This window comes from Neopsephotus bourkii, unplaced genomic scaffold (assembly GCF_033783945.1).
Source record: "Neopsephotus bourkii isolate Nb327-2 ecotype Australia unplaced genomic scaffold, CSIRO-AGI_Nbou_v1 NB_1279, whole genome shotgun sequence".
In the NCBI taxonomy this organism is placed as follows: Eukaryota; Metazoa; Chordata; class Aves; order Psittaciformes; family Psittacidae; genus Neopsephotus; species Neopsephotus bourkii.
This window is the reverse complement of record NW_026901764.1, coordinates 2,012,373-2,037,404: the sequence shown is the minus strand read 5'-3', so window position 1 is coordinate 2,037,404 and position 25,032 is coordinate 2,012,373. Positions and strand designations below refer to the sequence as shown.

At 44.8% G+C, this 25,032-nt stretch overlaps 1 protein-coding gene across 2 annotated transcripts in view; it reads right to left on the bottom strand.

Moving 5' to 3' along the window:
- Window positions 1-1,318: 1,318 nt before the first annotated feature.
- SGPP2 (sphingosine-1-phosphate phosphatase 2) overlaps window positions 1,319-25,032 on the bottom strand; it is a 36,381-nt gene continuing 12,667 nt past the window's right edge. Inside the window, exons 2-5 of one of the 2 annotated variants that reach the window (XM_061365148.1) lie at window positions 22,260-22,418; window positions 10,759-10,938; window positions 8,100-8,189; window positions 1,319-2,198 (exon numbers count right to left, since the gene is read on the bottom strand). In XM_061365148.1, the coding sequence (XP_061221132.1) occupies window positions 1,653-2,198; window positions 8,100-8,189; window positions 10,759-10,938; window positions 22,260-22,418 (975 nt within the window). In that variant the 3' untranslated portion in view covers window positions 1,319-1,652. The remainder of the gene's footprint in view (window positions 2,199-8,099; window positions 8,190-10,758; window positions 10,939-22,259; window positions 22,419-25,032) is intronic. The other variant, XM_061365149.1, reaches the window with a different exon arrangement.

Here is a 25,032-nt window from a genome sequence, read left to right as displayed (position 1 = left end):
TCTAGTAAAATGTTCAGCCATACCCAATGTGGACGTCTCCAGTCTGTGCCAATGATTCTTGCTCACAAAACCTGCCATCCTCGTCAGCAGGAAGCTCCAAAGCCCGACATCAAGAAAGTTAGCACTTGAAAAGCCTCCATCTCCACATCACCTTCTCATCTCCAGCCACTCTTCCTTCATCCCTAGGCCCCAAGGGATAGCATGGCACTGACAGAGCTCCGCATGCCCCAAGGACAGCGCTTTGCTCTTGGCTGGTTGCCTTTCCCCTGCCCCACCAGCGACTCACTCTCCCCTGCCTCAAATGTGCGCTCTTCCTTGCCTTGCTCTCCTGTTTCAGCAGAAGCGACCCCACACCCCACAGGGCTAGTGTCCCATAGGCACAGCCATACTTCCAGTACCCCCAGCTCTACAGGAAACCAGCCACTGCTGCATTTCAGCAGGGATTTTGGCTTTGTAACCAAAGATTCTTGTCATCTTTCGTAATCTAGGCCACTGTTCTCTAACTATGGGACACAGTGAGGTCAGCTATTTCTAACCTGAAGTTAATTATGTATAGCGGTTCCCATGACCTTGGGTTTGCATGGCAAGGTTTTCGTAGCAGTGGGGACCACAAGAGTGACTTCTGTGAGAAACTTCCCCTGTGTCCCATAAAGCCAATGGCCATCCAGCTCCAATATGGACCCGCTGCTGGCCAAGCCTAAGCACAAGCAATGCTGATAGCACCTCTGTGATAACATATTTAGGAAGGGGCAAAAAAACCCTGTGCAACAATTACAGATAGAGAAGAGAGATGTGAGAGAAACAGCTCTGCAGACACCAAGATCAGTGAGGAAGAAGAGAAAGGAGGTGCTCCACACACTGGAGCAGAGCTTCCCCTACAGCCCACGGAGGACCCCACATCAGAGCACATGGGTATCCAAAGGAATCTGTGACCCCATGCAGAGAGGAGCCTGTGGTGGAGCAGGTTTGCTGCAGGACTTGCAACCAATCAGGGACCCACGCTGGAGCAGTTTGTTCCTGAAGAACTGCACCCCATGGAAGGGACCTACAATGGAGCAGTTGGTGAAGGGCTGCAGCTTCTGGGAGGGACTTTCTTTGGAGAAGATGGTAGAGAACTGTTTCCCATGGGTGGGACCCTAGGCTAGAGCAGGGTAAGAGTGTGAGGAGTCCTTCCCTGAGGAGGAGGGAGCAGCAAAAACAACATGTGATGAACTGAACACAACCCCATTCCCTGTCCTCCTGCACTGCTAGGAGGGAGGAGGTAGATAATTTGGGAGTAAAGTGAAGCTCAGGAAGAAGGGAGGGGTTGGAGAAAGCTGTTTTTAAGACTTGGTTTTATTTTTCCTTATCCTACTCTGATTTCATTGGTAATAAATTAATTTTTTTTCCCAAGCTGAGTCTGTTTTGCCCATGATGGTAATTGTTGAGTGATCTCTCCCTGTCCTTGTTTTGGCCCACAAGCCTTTCATTATATTTTCTCTCCCCTGTTGAGCTGAGGAGGGGGGGATATTGTGGCTCTGGTGGGCCAGGGTCAACCACCACACCAGTGCAAAGGAATAAAACACTTTTTGGTCAAGTTACCAGCCTCCACAGACTCATCACGTCTCTGAAATGGTCGTGCCATACATTACGTGGTAAGGAAGGCACTGCACTCACATCAATCCTAACAGCTTGTGCAGCAGTGGCACAATCACAGTCGCACTGAAGCCAACTGAGGAGTACGTTATAAATTTATATGGGACTTCGACTTCCAGTCGCCTCCGTGCTTCCAGGTCACCAATGGGAAACTTGTATCGATAACCCAGCATGCCAAGAACCACACTCTTCATGAGCTGTCGTGTCAATAGAACAACAAAGATCCCTACGAAGAACCTGGCTAGCACAGCCACCACTATTTTACCGGTGATCAGAGGAAATCCAAGCTGAAAATTCCTGCTGGTGTAGGCTGGTGCAGCATACTGGTTGTTTAACCAAAATCCCACAGTTGCTCCAGCTCCTGCTCCTAAAATAGTAGTGGTGTCTCCCCTGGTAGGGCTGTAATAGTCTAGTTTGGGGTAGTTGTAGCATAAGACAAGAGGCACAACTATGCAAAGCAGTGGACAGAAGGGACTAGTTAATAGCAAGTGATCTATCATGTCCCACGCAGGATACAAGAGCACAAGCAGCACAGCCGAAATCAGTGCTCCGCCAATCACGTCCTGCAAAGAGATCACATTTAAAAGCTTTGTGAGACCTGGGAGGTAAAACAGACATTCTCGGGTCATCATAAAAGATCGCTACCCTCATTCATGGGTAGGTAGCAGTGGAGGAATGCACTGAAATCACAGCAATGGCACTGTCCACACATAGTGACAACCTGAAGCCTGTACTAAGCAAAATGCAACAATCCATAAACCCAGCCTTAGCCCTGCCCATGTGAATGTATCTGTCGACCTATACTTTTCCTCTAAAAAAAGTGAGATTCTCCCCCTCATCTGCCTTTATGCTTTAAGGGCACTCTCCAACTATGACCTCAATGGAAAAGGCCCATGCACAGCTCCATCTCAGGTAAGCTGCCTCCATACAAACCCCTCCCATAATTCTACAGGCAATTTCATCATAATGGTGAGATTATCACTTGCTTGCTTTGCATAAATAGGAAGATGCTGTCTTTTGTCAGAGACAAGCATTCAGGGGACACAGGCTGCAGGGGAGAAAAGTGCAGAGCTGTGCAATGTGCCATGATTTCTGCCAGCCATGGTGAGAGGTATGCACCACCAGGCAGGAATACATCAGGAAGAAATTGGTTGCCCAAGCCTCTGAAATCTGGTTTACAGTAAAGTGCCTGAGGCAAGTGCATAGTTAAAACCTGATTTATTAACAGAGGCAAATAAGGTGTTTTGAAAACTTGATTGTTTTCAGCTGCATGGCTGGGAAAGGAGACAAGCAGGTAACCCCTAACAAAATCCCTCTGTATGAGAGCAGCCAGACAAAAAGCAATATTATAAGTTTCCCTGTGCTGCTCTCCTTGCATTACTCAGGAGGCAGCAGAGTTTGTACTCTGACCATGAAATGCACTGCAAAGTCATGGGCAGAAATGTCCTCTTCTCAAGATTCTATCTTTTTCACTGAGTCATGACAGTTGACTCCTACCATGCTTGGTCACAGGCTAAAATGAATTATTTATAAGAACTTCACTTACAGTTAGGCAGGAATGAGGGGACTTTTCCACAACAGAAATATTTAATGACTTTTTGTTAAATGCACTGCACAAGTACGGGTGAAATTTAGCTCTTTATAACCATACAGTGCGTCACAATACCGTAACACAGCTCCTGTAGTTTTCAAGAAGGACTCAGATAACCAGTTCTGCTCCTAACCAGCAGTCTTGAAACTGGCTGCATAAGGAAACCCGTCATGCTGTGGGAAGAAAATACCTTTTGCACCACTACTAAGTAACAAAACATGAAAAATATTTTAAAGGTAGTGCTTATTTCATCCCTTTTAATTTATATTTTGTATGTATCAGTACAGGTATGTAATTCATAAATAAATAGGCATACATTAAGGGTGCATGCTCAGAAGTTTTTACTGATCAAAAAAAAGTTGGGAGACTGGTGGTTTGTTCTGTTCCCTGCACTCTCATCCACTAATATATGGGTTTCTCATTTTGGAGATTCCTTACTAGAAGCTTCTGGAGAGTGCGAGATGTACCCAGACACAGACACCAGTAGTGACTCTCTTTAGTTCTGATACGCATGGGCAGAAGTTTGATTTTCTGAATACCCAGAAGAAGCATGGGAGTTCAAGATCAACACCGTACAAAGACATTTAGCAGTGCAGAACTAATGATTAACCCCCCTCACCCGTTAAACTACGGAGAAGGTCGGAAGAGGAAGGATGGATCTGATTTCTGTGAGAAAAACTGCTTTACTGGACTCTCCCTACTGTGCACCCAGGAGCAGGACCTTAACTTTTCCCAGCTGCTGTCAGCACTCCCAGGAAGCACATTCTTGCCTGTCTGCCTGTGTAAACACATTAGCCTCTCTCCAAACCCACAATTATAAAGGCATTTTTAAATGAGGGCAGGCACGAATTTTGCTCAAGGTGCTGCACTGCCGCCAAAGCTTAAACCCTCTAGTTTCCCTGCTGGGATGGTCCAGCTTCGAAAGCACAGACAAGTGCTCCACAGGCTCCATCCCTCCCAGAAAGCTCCTTCTCTGCCATGCATCTCTGCCCTGCTCCCATACAGCACTTCCTGCCTCCTCTGCAGTGACAAGCATCTGCCTGGGTTCGACACAAGGGCAACCCTCACGTCTATCGATTTTAACTAGACCTGTCATTTTGGTTTGCTGCCTAAAGAGCAGGCCACTGTTGGGTTTCTCACACTGCAAGTCGTTCAAGATATTTTCCTGTGCTACAGGTACATTAAAAAATATATAAATAATAAAAATGAGGTGAACACCCAGTTGCATGTGATGCCTCAGAAGCAAAACTGCCCATCACTGAGTGAGCACAGTATCAGCATGGTCCATGGGTACCAGCACCACTGCTGTCCTTCTTGCACCGGGCTGGGTTTTTTGTTTCACAAGGTCCCAGCACAGTTTGGTTTAGGACTGAAAAAGCCTTCTGAAGGCAAGACCCTTCTATGCTCTTCCCATTGCAACTAAGGTTGGAATTGCAAACACTTGCAAAATACTCCCAAAATAACCAACCAGCGCACCGAACACAGTGGTACTCAAGCATCTTCCACGATATTGCCAGTCAAAGAAAGAGTAACACTTTTTCTATTGTCATGTATATGATCACTCATTGCCTGAACCCTCTTCATGCTTTCATTTAGTGCGAGATGCTACTCACTCTCCCAAACAAAAATCTCACTTGTTTTCTGCTCCTGGAGGTTACTGTTTCATCTCACGAGGACTGTACTGTCACAGGGTATAAAGTGATGCCTGTTCATTGTTTGTTTATCAGCTTTAAAATATTTAAGTTAATTTCAGGATTAATGGTAGTAAATAAAACCCAGATACAACAAAGGAGTTAAGCCTGGGGGCTGCAGCGAACCCTCTCCCAGGGGTGTGATCACCAATAGGTGCACCAACACTGAGTCAGTGCACCTCGGGGGGGGGGGAAGAAACAATTTACTTTGTTTAGAGAAACAGCTTCCAGGTTTCTTTTTGGTCATAAAAAGTGACCTTTTAACTTCTCCCCTTAGCCTACCCACGCTGGCCAGTACAGGACATTATTTCTTTTAACTCAGGGCTGCGAGAGGGGAAGCTGCAGTACCACTCACGTTGTCACAACATCAGCTGTGGCTCTGGAGTGAGCGGCTGCCTCCCCAAGCCCCTGCTGCTGGCTGGAGACAGGGCAGCATGCATGGAAGCCAGAAGGAGACCTAGCTCTGCCACCACAGCAAACACTAAATCCAAATCCTTGGTGCATTAAGAAACATCTACTTCTGACCCTGAAGGGTTAAATGACAGCTAAAAGCCTCCCTTCCTCCCCCTGCTTTGGGGGCTGCCCTCAGAAGTTCTTCCTGATAGGATTTGCAATGATCTTGCCCAAATCAACCCTCGCAGGGAGGTTGGAACCAGATGATCTTTAAAGGTCCTTTCCAACCCAAACCATTCTTTGAGCTTGAAAGACTGTGCACTAACATGAGCACCATAACCCATCATTTCAAATACAAGATGACTCAAACATGCTCCAGCAGTGGTGAGACAGAAAAACTTGTTCACTTTGCTGAAGCACAAACCAGAAATTGGGCCGAAGTTTTAAAATGGACAGTAAATGGGTATTTTCTAAAATACGATTTCTCTGGGGGAAAAAATAAACACCATCAAAACAGTCCTATTGTCTCAAATCGCTTTTTGTTCCCTAAAAATAACTTCTAAAAAGTTACAGATTTGTTGTTTCAAAATGCATCCAAATTCTTACTTTTCCCTTCCCGGGTAATTCCAGATTTCTTTTCTGTCAGCTTCTCTGACTCCATCATTTAAGACCTAAAAAGAAGGACCCTGCCTTTCCTCTGCTTCTTCATGCACACGGGGTATTCCCACATTGAGGTGGTGCAGGTGGGTTGTTGTAATTATCTCTTAGCAGTGCAAGTGCATCGCTTCTACCCCACCCTCTAGCTAGGTGATGCTCTCCTGGTAACAGCCCACAAAACGGGTGTTTATTCCCTTTTCCCTACACATAGTATTCCTTTCAACATGGTTATAATGGTGCAGATAGGCCCCATACCAGCTTAATGCCTCTCCAGAAGGTCTTTAATGGCAACACCTCTTTTACTGACATGACTGTGTTTTTTGAGGCTGCTCCTGATCCAAATACAACACTAGCAATGCTGAAACAGACCGATTTGTAGAGCCAAGACTACAGAAGATGAGCCTGCGGAGTGGAGCTTCAGCTACAGCGAAGCATGATGCAACCTCCTTGCCACTCCTTCTCTGGTTCCTCAAAGAGGAAAAATTCAGTTACACTAAGTCAGTGAGTATGTTACCCATTCATTTGCTCTCCTAAAATATTATGATCACTTAATACGTAATTACATCCTGTCAGCATTCATTTTCTATTAATAACTCAGTTAAGAATCCATTAGACAGAGGTTGTTTCAGCTGCTGGCTTGGCTGAGCAGCTCCTGCGCCTTGGCCCCATTGTATGTTGGGCAGCACGGGGGGGGGGAGCCATCCCTCCGAGTGTGGAAAACATCTCTTAACTGCACTTCTTTCCCAAAGGAACCTGTCACTGCAGGTGGAATGTGGCCACAGAGAGAGGGATTGCATTTGGGCAGCTGTCATCACCAGGCATTTCCCCAGCTCCGTCCCCACCATGTCATGCAAAGCAAAGTACATTCATCCTTTTGAAAGGCAGCAGTGCTCACACTTCAAGTAAGGAGCTGCTTTTTCTTTTAAAGCCCTTTTTTATCATGTCAAAGGCACAAAGAACTTTTTCTTCTTTACCCTAAAATCCATCTAAATTTAGAGAAGCCTCATTATGATGGACCAGCAAGGGAAGTATGCCAAGAATTTTTAACTGACTTAAGGTCACTAGCCAAGAAAGGGTGTCTCCAGCTTTGATTTTATATATAGTTTGATCCATTGGGCCTGGAAGGGAAGGTCAAGCTCTATTTTATAGATAATCTCACAAGGACTCCCTTTCTTACAGTCATTGAGTCTCCTTATTACAAACATACTTGGTAAAGAAATGCAATTATTTATGCATATGCAAACAACCAACAATGCGTATCAAACTCCTGCAGGGAAGTAGCTGGGAGTTTTTATCTATACTTAGAAAGCTGGACAACCCCTCTGACCACTGCATATAACAGATCAATAATGTTTCCTCTTATGAGAAACAAAGCAGCTACTGCATAATCAAAGTTGCACTGAAATATGTTCTTAAAGCAGGACGACATCTCTAAACAACTGTGGCCATCAAGGCTGTCATATAAAGTCATGGATATTTTATGATTTTTTTTCTTTGGATGAAATATTTGTGCATCTTAGTCCTTTAAGAATGAATTTCCTTCCCACTAAAAATTAGAAGCTTGACATAGTATTATGTGCCGTAGCCTTATATGTTAACAGGAGACATGCTGTCCCGCAGTCCCCCAAAGGCAACTCACTTGTCATGTGTTAGCCTCTCCTCTGCTCCCCACTGGTCACCAGCGTGACTCACCAACATGCTATTCCTTCCCTGACACTCCCAGGCTAAACCAGCCTGGAATACTTCTTGCTGACAACAGTGATACTATTGCACAAAAGGCTTAGCTCAAGAGCAGCGCCAGTTGCCCAAGTGCATTCCATACAATTACGATTTCAAAACAGAGAAGTACAATTCAGATGCCACATCAACCTCACCCAGTTCCTCAACCCACACACCGCCGCTTCCTTCATGGGATAAATAGTACCCCTGGAGACACAAATAGCAATAGCCTGAGGGTTTCCTCACAGCTGCCTTTGAACAGGCAGCCTGAACTTTAGTGGCATGACTCCTGTATTCGTCAGTGACATGGACTAGGCAGGATGAACATCCCTTGAAGAGTGAGAGATAGGAATCACTAAAGGTAAGCAGAGCTGGAGGCACGACCGGCACAGGGCAGCACAGGGCATCCTTACCAGGACTGTGTGCATCCCTGTGTAGAGCCTGCTGAGACACACCAGCGTCGAGAACACAAATGCTGCTACCAGACCTAGTTCGAATGGATACTGTGAAAAGGGAAAAATAAATACACCCGATTACACCATTATTCACTTTAACATCAGTATATACCTGAAATAAAACATCCAAACAGCCAGAGTAACATAAGGATTTCAATTGGGAAGCATCTCCTGGGATCTGCTTCCCCAGTGAGATTAACATGACCCTAGAGGAGACCTCAATTGGCCAACATGCAATCCTGCTGAAAGGCCATTTCACTTTCTGTGGTACCCGCTTTTGTGAAGGTGTTAGTGTGGGAAAGCCTGGGAAATTTGCAGAGGTTTTTTCCCCACAATAGCTACCTGCAAAATCCATGTTAGTGATAAAAGCCTTAAGCAAAAAAAGTTACAGCACTTTGCACAAGAAATGCCTGAGGTTGAACTGCCTTGAATTACCCAAAGGGAGCATTATATCTTCAGGGACTGACAAGAAAGTGTGTGATCAATAGTCCTCAAGCAGCGGGCTTGGAGGGGAAAATCAACGACTGGGCTGAAACTAATCCAGCTATTAGCGTAGTCAGAACTGCTCTTCCTTGTGATACTTAAAGATTATTCATGTTCTTATACAGCTGGCTTTGCTTAATTCCTCTCTGAATTGCCTATGACCATGGGAAGAAGTGCTGAGATAAATCAACATTCAAATAGGGGAAAAAAAAAAAGGAAAACAAAACCCAAACCAAAACACATTTGGTAAAGAATAAGCTTAACATATTAGCCCTTAATCCACTCATTCAAATTCTGCGACTGAGTATCCTGGTGGGCTCCTTTCAGTCTATAAAGGAGAGTTTTATGAAAAAAATAAATAAATAAACCAACCCAAAATACAAATAAATGAAATCAATTCACCCGATTTGACATCAAGCCTGTACAGCCGAGAGGCTGATGACTGACACGGGTGGCCACAGGTCAGCGAAAAAATGTGTCTGTGGAAATTCTAAGCATAACAACTCACTTCTGACCCTTTCCTCCCTGGGGTACTCCAGCCCTTGGGACAGAGAGCTCAGACATGGCTGAAGATGTCACTCCTGGTTCATAAAACACTGTTTTCTGCTCAATCCACTAAGACTTTGGAGGGTTTACACCCACTTTATTTCCCCCTCAGCAGGCCACGTGGGAGCTGCTCCACATTGGCAGTTGATGACCTGGGCAGCTTCAGAGGATAGCCACATAATGTACTCCTAGATTTTTCCTTCTTAACAGAGGCAATCAAATCATTTAATTATTTTACAGCAGCTTTGTTGTTTCACGGCAGGTCCCAAGAAGCACAAGACAGCCTGTGAAGAGCTGCGTGTCCCACTAGAACTTATCAATAGAGGAGGAGGAAGAAGTGCTGCTGACCAGGTCTTTCAGACAGCTCTACACATGGGATGCATCTGGCTTTCTAGGGCTGACAAATCCCACCTTATGGCTCCTCCTGCCTATCCTCATCCCACTGCCAAGCTGCTCTGACCAGTTACCATACAATTACCAGGGAGCAGAGTGCTGGAAGTGCAGCTTTAGGCACCACTGACCTGCTCACTCATGCTTGCACTGTGGGCAGAAACAAAGCCCACTGCTTCATGACTAGGACCAGAGGAGTCTCCAAGTTAAATTAATTCGAAGATATTGGTGCAATTCAGAAATCTCCATTCGTACGAGCTACAGCCCCAGGACACAGCACCTTGCACTAAAAAGGTGGCCACCTTTTGTCCCTGCGTACACGCTGGCACTGAAGGAATGACACCCAGGGACGCTGTGACAGCAAGACCCCTGGCCATATTGTGAGCCCTCTTAGTTACACTGGTCTATCTTTGAAATACCCCTCAGAGGACTGAGAAACATGCTTAAATATGATGCAGCCTGGAAGTTATTATTGCTAGAAATACAGGAAATACATGTTTGGATTCACAAAATGAAACAAAAATAATCACTGGGGAGAAAAGAGAAATAAACCTTTTAGAAGGATTAAAGGCTGAAGGTCTGGGGAAAATAATTGAGATCTCTCCTCAAGCAGTGTACTGCCAGCACAGTGAAACTGCTGTTAATGCTTTGACAAACAAGCTTTCAATCATGTTGTATGCTATTAGTCTAAAACAAGTTAGAGCCAGAGAATTTCCAAGGATGCTTTTTCTGCATCATGCAAAATCCAGGCTACATAAAGCTACTTTGGTTTCCCTAGGAGCCATCATTTCCCAATGTACAGCATTGGCTTGGCAGGCACAGGGTGAGCATGAAATGTTGACACTGGGCATCTTCCCCAGCAGAACCAGGGCTCCCTTCATGGTCATCTTGTGTACAAAATGCAGTGCACTCCCCAAACCTCAGCAGGGCAGGGCAGGGCAGTGCAGCGCAGCGCAGCCCACCCACAGCGGTGACGGGATTCATGCTAAAGAAAGGAGATTTCCGCTGAAGCTCTTCTTGTGTCTATTATCAGCCAGCTATGGATAACCACAGCGAAAAACATGTCTGTGAGAATAAATACATAGCTCCTGTGGAAGCAGCAACAGCTTTGACTTGGCTGGCTTTCTGTAGCTTGCTGGAAGCAGACACATGCTTTTCTAACTCTTTTTTTCTCTCTTTTTCTTTTTGTACCCCTTACCTTGTACTGGTTCATGGTTGCAATGAGAAAGGAGAAGGAGATGGCGGTAGCTGCCATGGCATGGGTGGAAGGCATCCCATACTCCGCGTCCGTCCTCATTTCCAGCTTGACAACAGGTGGTGAGAGGGGCCGAGGCCACTTCAGGATGTCCTTGGAGACTTGGCCTATGTACATCACTATCTGGGGAGAGGGAAGGCCACATGGCTGTTAGTCAGCATGGGCAATACCCAGTCAGCCTGCCTCTATTTACATGCTTTTTCCTGCAAAATCCACCATCCCAAGTGCAGAATTCATTGAATTATTAAAGGGGTTTCCATTAGCGCAGTCAGTGAAGGAAGCAGTACAACTGCACCATGTTGTAGCCTGATCAGAAGTGGGACCAAAAGAGGGTTCACTGACGAGATGCAGCAGTAGAGGCATGGGATGGACAGCTGGGCCACAACCCCTCCATCCCTTACAACCCCTCTCTTGCAAACAGCTATAAGAGAAGTTTTTCCACCACCACATTCAAATCACTGCCTTGCCCAGCTCCACGCAGCAGGTCTCTGAGGGCAGCACCAGCTCTCCTGGTCCCAGCAGCTCCCATTCCACCCACAGCACCAGATGCTGTGGGAATCCAGTCGGGATGCGCCACCACTGTGGGTATTAAATAATAACCTTCACGTCCTCAGGGAGGCAGCAGAGAAAATACTGGATGGGCAACATGAAAGTACCAGATCTCCTGCCTAACTCTCAACAACAAAAGGCTTTTGTGCACTACTTGAGACACCAGAGATTTAAGCAAGGACCTAATTAGCTACCAATTAATAGCTAACTAATTAATAACTCAACAAGCACTGCAACGTAGTAATTTTGGGGGGAAATGCTGCATTTTCAGGTCACTGCAAGCAATAACAATGGGAAGCAGAGGCAAGATGCAAAGCTGGGCAGCATGCCTGAGAGGTGCAGCCTATTCAGCAGTGCCCAGGTTGAAATCCTCTGCTCCTCATCACCTTCTTCCCAAAGGCAATGGAGTCTCAGCATTCCTCAGTGAGAAGGATGTGAATAAAAGTCACCCAGGCTGTTTCCAGAGGATGTATTTGTCCCTCCCTCCCTTTGGATGGTGCAGCCAGACATATGCAAAACAGGCTCTACGACACAAAGCAAACCTTCTTTTTTTAATACAAAAATCAGTTTAGATGTCTGCCATGATGTCTGCCATGAGAGCTCAGCTGCTGCTGTGTGAGACAGCTCGCTGTTCTGCTTCTCACGCTTCCGCTACCAAAGGAGGGGGTCTTAAAATAACATCCTTCCTATGCTGGTGTTAGCCATATGCCAGAACAGCAACATGATCATCCGCTGCCACATTTGTTACCAGCCACATGGCATCCCTGGCTTGCCCACCAGCCATTAAAAAAAAATGGCTTCAAATTAAAATGAAGACGTCAGAATACACAAATCAGGATCAGGAAAAAGCCAAAACATCACGTTCCTCCACCCCCCTCTCTACAGCAAAGCACATGCCACAGGAAGTGCTAGGCTTACAGCCAGCAGCAGAGCCTGGAAAAGCGACTGCTGGTGCCTTTGCATCCTTTATCCCTCATCAGGCGAATCACATTACCACCTTATTATCAGCAGCACCAGTGACACACCTAGCAGGTCCTACTTCACCCTGATACATGGGGCACAGGGCAGTCAGCAAATACCTGCCCCAGACTGCTCACGGTCTACAAGGGCTCAAGCACAAGCATCTTAAATGTTGTTAATGCCACTGGTTTCCAAATGGATGCAAGCACATCTTTGGAAGTTACTTAAATTCCAGGGTTGAAAACAAAATTACTCTCTCCAACAGAACATAAAACATGGAGGCTACCATTTGTGATTCCATCTGAGAGGCAAAGTAGGATGAGTAAGTTTATCAGCAGTCCTTTGTAACAATGACTTCCACCTGTAGAAGTATTATTAGCACTAATACGCAAGAGTGTTACAGAAAAGGAAATGAGTCATCTTTGAAATGAAGGCTATGCTGGGACTTCTCTGATGCTGAAAAACAGGCTGGATGCTGGAGGAGGTTTGGATAAGCAAAAATACCAGGTATCCCCACAACACCTTTCTTACGGCATTCCAGATTAAATCCTGACCCTTCTATTAAAAAACAAACACACAAACCACATATTGTATAGACACATACTGTTATGGGAGGTGAGATAAGTTCCATAAAATATGAAGAGGAGTCCAGAACACGTTCAGACTAAGCACTGATCTCTGAAGCACCAGATCTTTGCCTATAGCTCCCCTGGGTGCTGTGCACATGTTTTTACACACAATGTCCTCGGTTATTTGGCAGAAGCAGCAGTTGTGGTTATGTGGCAGAACATCCCCCATCAGCTGAACTGGCAGGCTGCCCGAGAAGGCAAAAGATGGCAAGTGCACCATTGCTAAAAGCCACCCAACAAAGGTGCTGCTCACAAGCAGCTGGAGGAGCACAGGGCTGCCCATGTTCTGCGGCTCACAGGACAGCAAAGCGAGCAGTGCAGAGCCCCTGACACATCTGCCAGTGGTGGCCAGACGGATGGCCCCATGGCATGGAGCAGGCCAAGCGGAGCACCAGCTGTAATCTACACACCTGTGCCCAGCCCAGATCATCAGCCAGTCCTGCTGGGGACCATCACACAGCTGGCAGCTGAAGGCAATAACCCTGTGAGTGTACCAGGCCCAAACATCCAGAGCTCAGCCACAGACACTGGAAACAACCACCCAAAACAAACAACAACAAAAATAAAAGAAGCAGGAGGCCACCAAAGATACACTCATTACATGACAAGTGTTCTGCAGAAACGCACTTATACCATTATATTTCATTGTAGGATAGATCTGAATTGCACTCTACTGTGGCTTTCATTTTTTCATCTTATGAAGACGGTAGGTATCTGCCTTGGTTAAGTGGCATATTCTCTTAAGCCACATTTCATTATTTTCTGACCTTATTTCTCTGTCATTTTGGATTTACCCTCTAACCATCCCGGGAAAGAAAGCAAGCTGCCTCAGAGTTTTAGCCTGTTACCAGCTTTTTTCAACCAAGCAGATGAGAAAAACCCTGTAATAAACATTGTGAACTGTAACCATTGAAGCAGTGGAAGGGGGAAAAGTGATGGAGAGTTGAACATGGATGACAGGCTAAAGATCAACACAGATGCTTGACTTAAATTATCTGTGCACTGCCAAAAATCCTTGATGGCCCTGGAATTAATTTAGCACAGGCAGAAATTACCCCAAGTCCAGACCAGTAGGTAACTTGGGATTGCTTAGGTCCAGAGGACTGGGTAGTTTTGCTGCTATTTCCAGCCTACCCTAGATGAGCCAACAGTGCATTCCCAAAGGATTTGGACAATCAGGGGTGGGAGGTTAAGGCCTGACCCAGGATCATGTCACCTTGTAGCAGCTGATTGGCAGCAAGTTTATGTGCTTTGAAGTCTAAAGCAGGGTGATCCTTCAAGCCTACAGTACTAGGCTCCACCGAGCTCCCCTTTCTTCACTAGGACTAACGGATATATGGAAAGAGGAGCCAGGTTCAAACCAGGCTCACTTAAGATCTGAATTAAACCCATTTCAAAAGTCTTTTCAAGCCCATGTACATTTCCACCCAGGGGGTCTCCAAGCCCAAAGTTGAACATTGGATTGAAGAGGGAACAGGCCCTCGAACACTGAGTGAGCAGACAATACTCGCTGTCTGGAAGGCATGGCAACAAAGAGAAACTTTGAGCAAATCAATTCTTCATTGTTTCTTCCTTACATTGCAAACTTCTTTTGCTTACCTAGAGTGCTGTATCATAGCTCTCTGTGTTTTCTCCTGTGTTTATTTCTAGCAAAGGCTGTGTTCCACTCCAAGTGGAACTCTTCCCCTCTGCAGATCAACCAATTAGTCTGCAGTTCTGGTAGAAAACGGTTTGCAAGCATCTTCAGCGTAAGTAATTTCAATTTGCACATTAATAAGTACCTCTGTCTCTACATGGGGAAATTTCTCTGAACTTGTTTCCATTACTGAAGCAACATAGTTGAAGCTGTGATGGATTGTGCAGAACACAATTAGCTGGAGAAAATAACTACACAGAAATGCATGGGAATTTTGTTGAGATTCCACAAAAGTGGATGGGATGGGCATGGCTATTTCCCTTTCCCCTGAAAGCTGACAGCAGCAGCACTAACTACCCTGCAGCTCAGACTGTTCAAACTTTCCAAAATGAAACTTTACCATTTCACACCTGAATTACGAAGATGTGCTAGTGAACAAGGGGTGCTGCTTGGGCTGGCAGGGAGGGAGGGGAGCTGGGGTTCAAGGATGGGAAAGGGAAAAGCACCACAGCCCAGCACTGCAGCCATTTCAGATGACTGGGCACCCACAAGAGGGGTCCAAACCTGGGCAGAAGCAAAGCGATGCTCTTTGGCATCAGAGAGGACCATACAGGGAGCCTTTGTCCCAAGACCCCCACCACTCTTTCTCCTCTTAGGGGAGTTTAAAGGGCTCTGCTCTCCCTCTGTATTAGCAAGTCCTACAAGCTACAGTTGGGATAAATGCCACAGTGTGAGCCCTTACTAAATAAATGATAGCAAAAGCAAGGTGGACCATGGTATTGGAGCGGAGTGTGGTGGAGGGGTCTGGCAACAACCATGCGCATGCATAATGCAGGGAAACACTGCTTTCCCTTCTGTACTGACATGCGTGCATGCACACACAGGGAAAAGTTGCTCACATACTGCTGCCTGAGGGGTACCCTCAGGACGTTATGTCAGCTCCATAGCATTTGTAGTGTCACTTGACAGTGACATGGCAGCACCAGCTGGAGATGTGGGAAATCATATACTCATAGGATAGTTTGGGTTGGAAGGGACCTTAAAGCTCACCCAGTTCCAGCCCCTCTGCCATGGGCAGGGACACCTTCTACTAGACCAGGTTGCTCCAAGCCCCATCCAACAGGATGCCCAGACAAGTTGTGGCTGCCCCATCCCCGGAAGTGTTCTGGGGTGAGGGGCTGTTCCCCTCCCTGTGAGCATCAGAGTTCCATCAAGTGACCTGGCTCCTTGACATCTGTATAAATCTGGTATTGCTTCAACGACCTGAGAACTGGGTCTGCTCACCTGCAGGTGCTACCTAACATTTTTCAGTGGCTTCCCCTCACCACTCTTGCAGTCACTGTGGGCAGCACCTCTGCAGCAGGAAGCAAGAGCACTGCATGCAGATGTACCACCACGGTATAGACATGTATGAAGGCACACTGATAAACACAGCCAAGCCAGCTTCATATGCAGAGGCACAGGACCAGTGCATCAGAGCACAGTTTTCCTCACAGAACAGGTCCATGACAGCTGCCCGGACCCCACCTCTGGCAGGATTTAGGAAACAGGACCAGTGCTGCAGATGTGCTGTGTGGCACAACCCACATCATTCCTTCTGTGCTACAATCTCCACACAGAGAGGGACACACTGGACCATCCCACAGGCATGCAAATGTCAGGAGAAGCAATTCTTTTTGTACTTTGTAATATTTTGGTTAACAAAGGTGAACCAGAACATATTTATTTTCAACTTCTGATTCTGCAGCTCTCTTGTCTGCACTATTGATCTACTAAAAGGACAAAATGAAATTCTAGAGAAGACATGGGGTCAGATAGCATTGGTGACATCTTCCCTGAGACACAGTGTGGCAGCCTGACTTTCACTCTGCTGGTTTGGCTCCCAAATAGAAATTCTATAACCTGGCTCTAGAAATCCTGACCTGCAATTGCATTTGTCATCTTCCCAGAGAGGAAATTTACAGTTTGAAAACGACCACTGTGTACTGATAGGAGCAACAGAGAATATCGGGAACACTGGCAAGAGGGGAAAAAAGTGAAGACACACTATTAATAAACTGGCATTTGCAGGAGATTAGGCCAGAAGAAGCAAAGACTATTCATGGTTACCAAGGCAGGTGTGACTGATTCACCATACAGAAATGAAGCCAAGCATTCTGTCAGCACTGTTCAGAGTTTCTATTCTCAGCATTCTCCAGCTAAGTCTTAAATGAGAAGATACACACTGCAATAGATAGTAGCTGTGACCATGCCCCTCGAGCATCAGCTGGTTCACAAAGAGAACCAGGACAAGGAAGAGAATGTTCTCATGGAGATACTCCTCTTACTCCCAAGTCAATGCCAAGAACTAAAGTTTGGTCTCAGAAAAAAAACACCACGAAAGCCACTGAGCAGCACTGCAAGCCTTTCACCCCAGCAGCAGCAGAGTTGAGCCCTGCAGAGCAGCAGAGACCCAGCTGATCCCATCCTGCTCCCCATTGCCTCTTTTGCATGCAGAGATGCCAATGACAGCCATGAGGCTGAGCACCTCCTTGAGGCACATGGGCCTTATGGAAGAGGGTGGCTGGCTAGGAGGGCTCAGGGATCTGCCATCTGCAGTGCAGTTATTGTTTTCCAGAAAATACATCAATCTTGTGCAAGCTGTTCAGCCATCTCCAGGAAAACAGGGCTCCATCACACATAATGGTGACTTAGGAAGACAAACACCATCACTCATCCCCCTTCCTTCCTCTTTCCCCAGCTTTATATACTAAGACCTCATATGGTATGGAATACCCCTTTTGTCAGCTGGGGTCAGCTGTCCTGGTTGTGTCCCCTCCCGACTCCTTGTGCACCCCCAGCCTTCATACTGGAGGGGTGGTTTGAGCAGCAGAAAAGGCCTTTACTTCGTGTAAGTGCTGCTCAGCAATAACTAAAACATCCCTGTGTTATCAACACAGTTTCCAGCACAGATCCAAACCACACTCCTATATTAATTCCTATGGAGGAAGTAAATTCTACCTCAACCAAAACCAGCACAGAGGACTTGGTTCTCTCAAGTCAGACTTCAGAAACACAAAACTATAACAAGATCAAAAGAACATCTAGAAATATAGCCAACCAATATCCTAGGGTACTCGCTCTGTCTTTAAAGGAAGCCTTCAAACAAAAACTGTATGGTTGTCCATCTTACAGTGTCTTTAAGAGACAGTTGGGCCCAGTTCCTGGTAGCAGGAAAAACTAGCATCACATTGGTCTCATTTATCATAGAATAGTTTGGGTTGGAAGGGACCTTCAAAGCTGATCTAGTTTAACCCTTCTGCAATGAGCAGGGACATCTTCGGCTAGATCAGGTTGCTCAGACCCACATCCAGCCTACACATTTAACACCTAAAAACGGGCAACTGTTGCACCTGGTGGTTCTAGTGAAACACAAAGGTTTCCAAATAAAAACCCACCCAAAATTATTCCCAGCTGGGCTCAGTTATGAAAGCCCCACTGGCACTTTTTCTTCAAGGGCAGAATACAGCCACCAGCACATACAATATCCTCTTTCAATCAACACTTTATCAGCATTTTCATTTATGGACCAGTTATTCTTCTAGTCTGACAATTTTATACTTACTTACATGCCTGAATATAGTCTTACCTGTTCTTACGCAGTGCAATATATGGCACTTTAAAGAGCTGGGCTTTTGAGTGACTGTGTTTATCAGCTGTTCCAAGCCTGTTTTGGTGAAATGTTGCCAAGAAAAGCACAAAAACACGTTGATAAAATGTTGCAAAGGCACAAAAAACTAACACACAAATGAGAATTAACAAACTGAAGAATCACTAAACCCAAAGTTTGCTGTAGATTTGTGCTTTTCAAAGCAGCACCCAGGGATCCAATCACCACACACTAATGTCAGTGGCATCATGATTACAGATATATTTGTGCTGGCAAAATCCCAGTTATTCTGAAAGCAAGAGTTCAGAGCTCATCATTCCCAAATAATTAAATGCCAACAGCATTTGGAAAACCATTCTTCTAAAAGGCAGGAAGGGGAATCATGTAACTGTGGATTTAGACCCAGGACTTGAAGATGTCTGCATCCAGAGCCGCTTGAGGTGCCCAGAGGGGCACACACAGCCCAGTGGGTACCTGCCTAGCACCACCAGCAACCAAATCTCTGCTTCCCTTCAGAGATGCCTCCTTCACCCCAGTCAGCAGCTTACTGTAGTCAAACACTGACAGCTTCCCCACCTGCCTTGACAAAGTCCATGCTGGCCAGCTCTTATTTATGTTGTGTAAATTAAAGTTTTATAGGCTCAACAGAGGCATGGATACATTTTACATCCACATACCCTGAAAAATACAACCAGAAAAAACATTTCCAAGCATGCTGAAAAGCAAGCAGAAACCGTAACTGTTTTTTTCCAGGTCTCTGCATTACCTCTGAAATTACACACCAAAATAAAGCTTTCAACCCTAAGGAATCAAAAACAAACTGAGCTTTCACCTCTCAAGCAGAGATGTGCAGCATACTTACAAGCATATCAGGGGGCTGGCTCATGTGAAATTATTTCCATCTCTACACATTGTGGTTGAAGCAACAAGAGTCAGAGGCAACAAAGCCTTGCCAGAACAGATTCACAAGTGTTTATTCCAAATTACTGGAGAAGGGAAGCAAAGACAGCAGGGTACCTTCAGCACTGAGCCAGCATCTTGCTCAGAGGTTTCAGGCAGTTGTTTCCCTCATCTATCCATAAAGGGAAAGTAAAGCCTACATATAAATGTGAATTCTCAGAGGATAGGCGCTGTGGAAGCACAGCATGGTGCTTTAAACTTCCAAAGCACCTGGATGTGACCGCAGCCAGCATTTGCCAGAGCCAGGCAGCTAAACAGAAATGCATGATCATCCGGTTTTGGAGACCTGGGACTGGACAAGACATCCCAGGACATCAAGTCCACCCTTCTGTTGCTGCCACTGAAACTCTTCATAATCTTTCTTGCTGCCTTTCGCCATGCTGGAGCTATTTCACAACCTTTGGATTTAACTTACCTTATTTATGACTGCCTTGCATGTTTCTTCTTGTGACTGTTTTTATTTTAAGAAGCTCCTTCCTTCTCATGGTGTTTACAGCCAACCCCATTCTCTCTCCAACTTCATTTTGTCAGACTTACTTAAGCTTTCAGTCTCTGCTCAGAAAATAACCTGTTCCCTAATCATTCCTGGCCCTGCTCCAGTTCAAATTTATCTTTCTCAAATGTGGGTGACTGGTTCTGCATAAACTATTACAGATAAGATGGCAGGATGTAAACAGCATTAATACTGCTTTAATTTTTAAGGGAAGAAACTCTCCTGATTCATCCTGGACCACTGACTCTTTCATTCCCAACTTGCAGCAGAAACTCACAGGTTTAAATCCCCAGTGGCACAACGTACCACACTCAGTACCACTTCTGTTTCTCCACTGCTCAAGGCTAATCCCACTTCTCCAATGGCCTAACCCCCTTTGTCACAACCATCCCTGCCAACGGCGTTTTACCAGCACACGTTCCTGATGTACCCGTGTGCTTTGCGCCACGCTCACAAAAAGGCCATTGCTGGTCTACCATCTCTCTCCCTGAAAGCCTACACTAACAACCTCTCCTCATCCCAAACAGTGCTAAAAGGGAAGTACTACTACCTTCTCTTTAGGGTCCTCCACTTGATACCAACTCCTTTCCCCAGCTAGATAAGGGCCTTCTCCAGACCAGTCCTAGGTATTGCACTTGCCCCTTCATGCTCTTTCCAGCATTCTACTGGCAGCTTTTTCTTGGAGACTATCAGGCTACCTGGATTTTTACTTTTAGCTAACACAGCCCCACATCATCTTCCATTCAGAAGCAGCGGCATTTCTTCTCCGAATGGCAGACCACCTGCACATCTGCTCACCACCATGTCACCAGACAGGCATCCTTCCAGTGCTACTGCCAAAAATCTTCCAGTAAGATAAAAGCACAGCTTTGCACATTGAATTGCTGGCATTTCCCATGCAGCTAAGCCGATTCTGCTGTTGCATACATGACCAAGGTGTCTAAAACAGACCAACACCACTCATAGCACCATGAAGGCTGATTCCTGTTCACAGCCTTCTTGCCAGCGAAGAAGCCACCCAGCTGAGCTTGCCATAACATTAACACATAGCCTGCATAGACATTTTTAGCTATTTTGCAATTACGTATAATTAAAACATTTTTAAAACTACAGATTGTGACAAGTCTGTGTATTCAAATCAGCGTCTCCTTTCCCTCCTTTTCAGTGTAAAATGCATCTCCACAACTCCCTCAGTAACTGGAAAATTAATAATCGTCATATCACATGGTTGAATACTCTAATTAAATCAGACTAGATCTAACCAGTACTCAGATGGACTCCTTGCAAGGCAAAGGCAAGACAAGTCTGAAGAAAGGCATGGCAAGGAGCTCTGAAGAGTCAGGATTTGAGCAATATGCAAATCCAGAAGGCAGTGACTACCAATTATCATCTTCTGTGGCACATTTCCAGAAGCAGTAGGTGTATTCCTGGCCAAAACCCAGCTCTAATTATACAGTGTCCACCCACTTCAGAATTTCAACTGCAAGTTATTTTTCATGTTCTCTTTATCAAATGTATTGACTAGGGTTACAGGCACAGAACAACTGATGCCTCCTGTCCAAGACCCGGTGCATTTGAAGTGTATGACCCAAATCAAATTGCTTTTATTATTTCTCATCATATTATTTGGACAAAACACAGGATATTATTAACCAGAATTGACTAAGTCAAGGAGAAGCTTCACTATAAAGAAACAAAGCTATGTATCGCATCCAAGTTTTTACCAAGCTTCAATTTCTTAAATCAATGCAGATTGACAGCTAAACCTCCAGGGTCTGCCATCTGCCAGAGATGCTCCATACATCCCTTCTTTGTTCCAAAAATGCCTTACTTGGGCAGCAAAGATCTGATCAATACCAAGATGAGCAATGGCAGTGACAAAACTATGCCCATTCCCAGGCTGAAATGCCTGGTTATCTACCAGTTTTCAGTGGCAGAATGGAAATACATTATTCTTGATACCCCAAACCACATCTCTGAAGGCTGAAGCACTGCTGAAGCCAGTTAATTTGAGAACGTTCTCATAGTAACTAAAATCAATGCTTTTAAGTCTTAGCCTTCAACAGAGAATCTGATACTTTTCTTCCCCTCCAGTGACTGCAGCCTATGCATCCCCTTATTCCACTGCAGCCTTCCTATTAGTTTTATACTAATTTCAATAAAGCCAGAACTATATGAAGAGGTTATGCAGAAGGAACTGGTGTAAAAGAAAGATTCCCTGAAGTGATGAAACATGTTTCTTAAAACACCATGACACATTGGGAAGGAGGTGTTTTCTCAAGTGTTCTGTGCAAGCCCTAGCAAAAGCATCTCAATCAATTATTGGGCTGAAAAAATAAATCAGTTTGAGATGTAACAAAGATAAACAGACACCCTCTACTAGCTAATGCCTCTCACCTCCTCTCTGTGTTGCAATGCCTCCACTTCCTGGACACGCAAGTAGTTACACATACAAACAGTGTTTGGCTGTGGTTTTTGTTGTTTAAAGAGCTCTTATTCTTACATAGTTATTGGCTACTGTTACAGAACTAACAACTGTACATTTAAATTAGCCATAGAAATACTTACCGACCAAATAATTATCATCCTTCTAGACACAGAGTGATCTATGTTCCAGTAAGTAAACGGAAGGAAAGTGATATAAAAAACCTCTTCACCCAAAGCCGCCGAAAACTTGAACAGGTAGTAGTAGAAGTAGTTCTTCACAACATACTTCTGTCCGCAACCCTGGAAATGAGATTTTAGAAAGTCTTAGTGAATTAGCAAATCATAGCAAATATTTCAGACATTTTAACTGTTACAGTACCCAGCCCTTAAACCAAACAATTTGTTGGAACAAGTATCAAGAAATGAAGTTTAACCTTTTTACTAAGATGAAAGCTATAATGATAGCTCAACTACATTTGCTGCAGATCAGAAATTTACTCAAACTAATAAGGGTAGCAGTCGCATTGACAAAGATTTTTCAAGAGATTGGATCAGTGTTTCCTCCAGGGAAATCAAGTATATTTCATTAAAGAGCAACAATGCATCAATTTGGATTTTTCTACAACTGCAGTTAAAGGGAGCCACCATTTCATTCACTGGAAATTAGTTCTGAGATGAAAAATAATAAACTGCAGTTACTGAACCATTTCATTTAAAATTTGCCTCATTATAGCAGGCAAATTTACCCTGATAGTCCCCAAAATCCACTGTCAGGTGCTGCTGCAACAGCATCCCCTGCACTGCCGTCAACACTGGCCTCTTCAACATGGTCCTGACCCCATGCTTCCCCACAGAGGAAGGGTGACCCTGTAGAGAGATACCTTAGCTGCAAGCTACATGGGAGGTGGCTCAGCAAATGCAGCTCACGAGCAGATCTGGGGGTAAACAAGGCTGTGAGTGGGCAGAGAGAAGTGCTGCCTCAATCACCACCAAATTTTCACTTGAAGTAACCACCACCAGGTTGTGTCTCTACATATTACCAGCAGATATACTGCAAATGGCATCAGGTGGCACTGCTCAGGACTTTATCAAGCTACAGATTTCACTTTTTGCTGTATCTGGCAGCTAGATGATTTCATTAGATGTACCCTACCTAACACACTCATTTTCTCTTTTCTAAAAGGCTGTAGGCAGCCCACCAGAGCTGGGAAGCCACACAGCAGTTAATATTAGTAAGTCCATGATGTTGGTCACTTGTGGAAGGGTTTGTAGCTGCTAGTACACCACTAAGAAGCCTTCCACCTGTTTTCAAGAGCAATATGCAAATCAATCACATTTTATATCAATATCTGTACACTTCGGAAGAAAAAGGAGAAATTGATATATATATATGAATAAGACTTTTGATTTGGGGGTCAGAGGCAAGGGAGCTAATCTGGTCTCTCTCCATCCTCCCCAAAATAAAGTACAAAATAAATATTGAAGTTGGCTATGTAAATATGCAATGAAAGAGCTTTCTAAAGATGGGACCTGAGAAGGGTTTATGAAGGTTTCAGTACAGACACATTAAGTTAAGATATAGCTTTAACACAAGCTTCTAGAGCTCTTCTAAGACAAAAACTATTATGCTTGGATTGACTGTGTAACTAGTATACCAGAGAGAAACTCATCCTACATGCTAGTGAGAAAACGTAAAAACTGTCTAAGGAGTCTAGACATGCAATTATGACTCATTGTAAAACCTATTAGAAGTTACAGTCTCTTAATCCACTTTCAATATGGAGATGAGGCAAACTGCATGAAGACAACAAAAGCAAGATGGATAGAAGCTGCATCCATTCACCTGTTGTAGGAAAAACACAACTTAAATTGATTTTTGCATCAACAAACAGAAAAGATGAGTCAACACTTTTGAAACACTGAGGTCATAGGAGTGTTCCCCCATGTATTAATAATAGAGGTCACCAATGAGTTACTGGCATCCCTCTAAGATAATGCAGAAGTTTGCCATGGCTGGCTGAATGACAGAGCAATCAGCCTAAGTGTCTCTAGTCTCATACGCCACTTAGAAAACACCCCCAGTGCAATTAGCAACCCTGATGCTTCTGTCTGAGATCCTGAAACTGTATTTGGTCACACTTAATATGGCCCCAGAGAAAGCCCTCTTCTGGCATCGCTAATTCCTCAATTAAGCATCAGTCTCCAATGTATTAGGAATTATGTGCTCTGGTGCTTTCAATCACAGATGGTCACATGTATCCCTAAGGTAATTCTTTTATACTTGGAACCTCATGGGATGAGGGATAAAACTTTCTAATTCCAGTAATCTCTTCAGTGGGGAAAAGAATAATTTTTCAGGTTTTAAAAAAACCCTGGAGTTCACAAATATTCTGCCAGCAGAAGGCAGAGCCAAGTCCTTCCACACCATTCTCAAAACCTTTCTTTGTCTTTCTGTCAGAAATCACCCCTCGCTTGATCGGTTTGGGGGTTTATTTAGTTGATTGTTTTGGTTTAAAACTTTTTTTTAGCACTACACTAGCAGTTATGGACAGCCCAGCATGTGAGGGAGGGGACACGGGGATCATACCTGTGACACATGATGATGACAGCCACATGCTAGGCACTCAAGGTGTCACAGAATATGTCCACTTGATTTTAGGTAGTGTCCAGTAATAAAAATCCAATGTTTTCAATCACTGTGATACTAAAGCATTGTAACACAGAAAGCCCACTCTGCTTATGTTTATGTTTAGCACCTTCTAACACTCAGAAGTTTATTCAATCTCTTATAAACAACTCTGATCTTCATTCTTGGTTAGTCTTAATGTACTGAAGCAACTTGATGCCTTCCACAGTCTGAAGCACTTCCAGTGAGAGTTAGCCCTTCCATCCATCTCCATTACTACTCAATCTG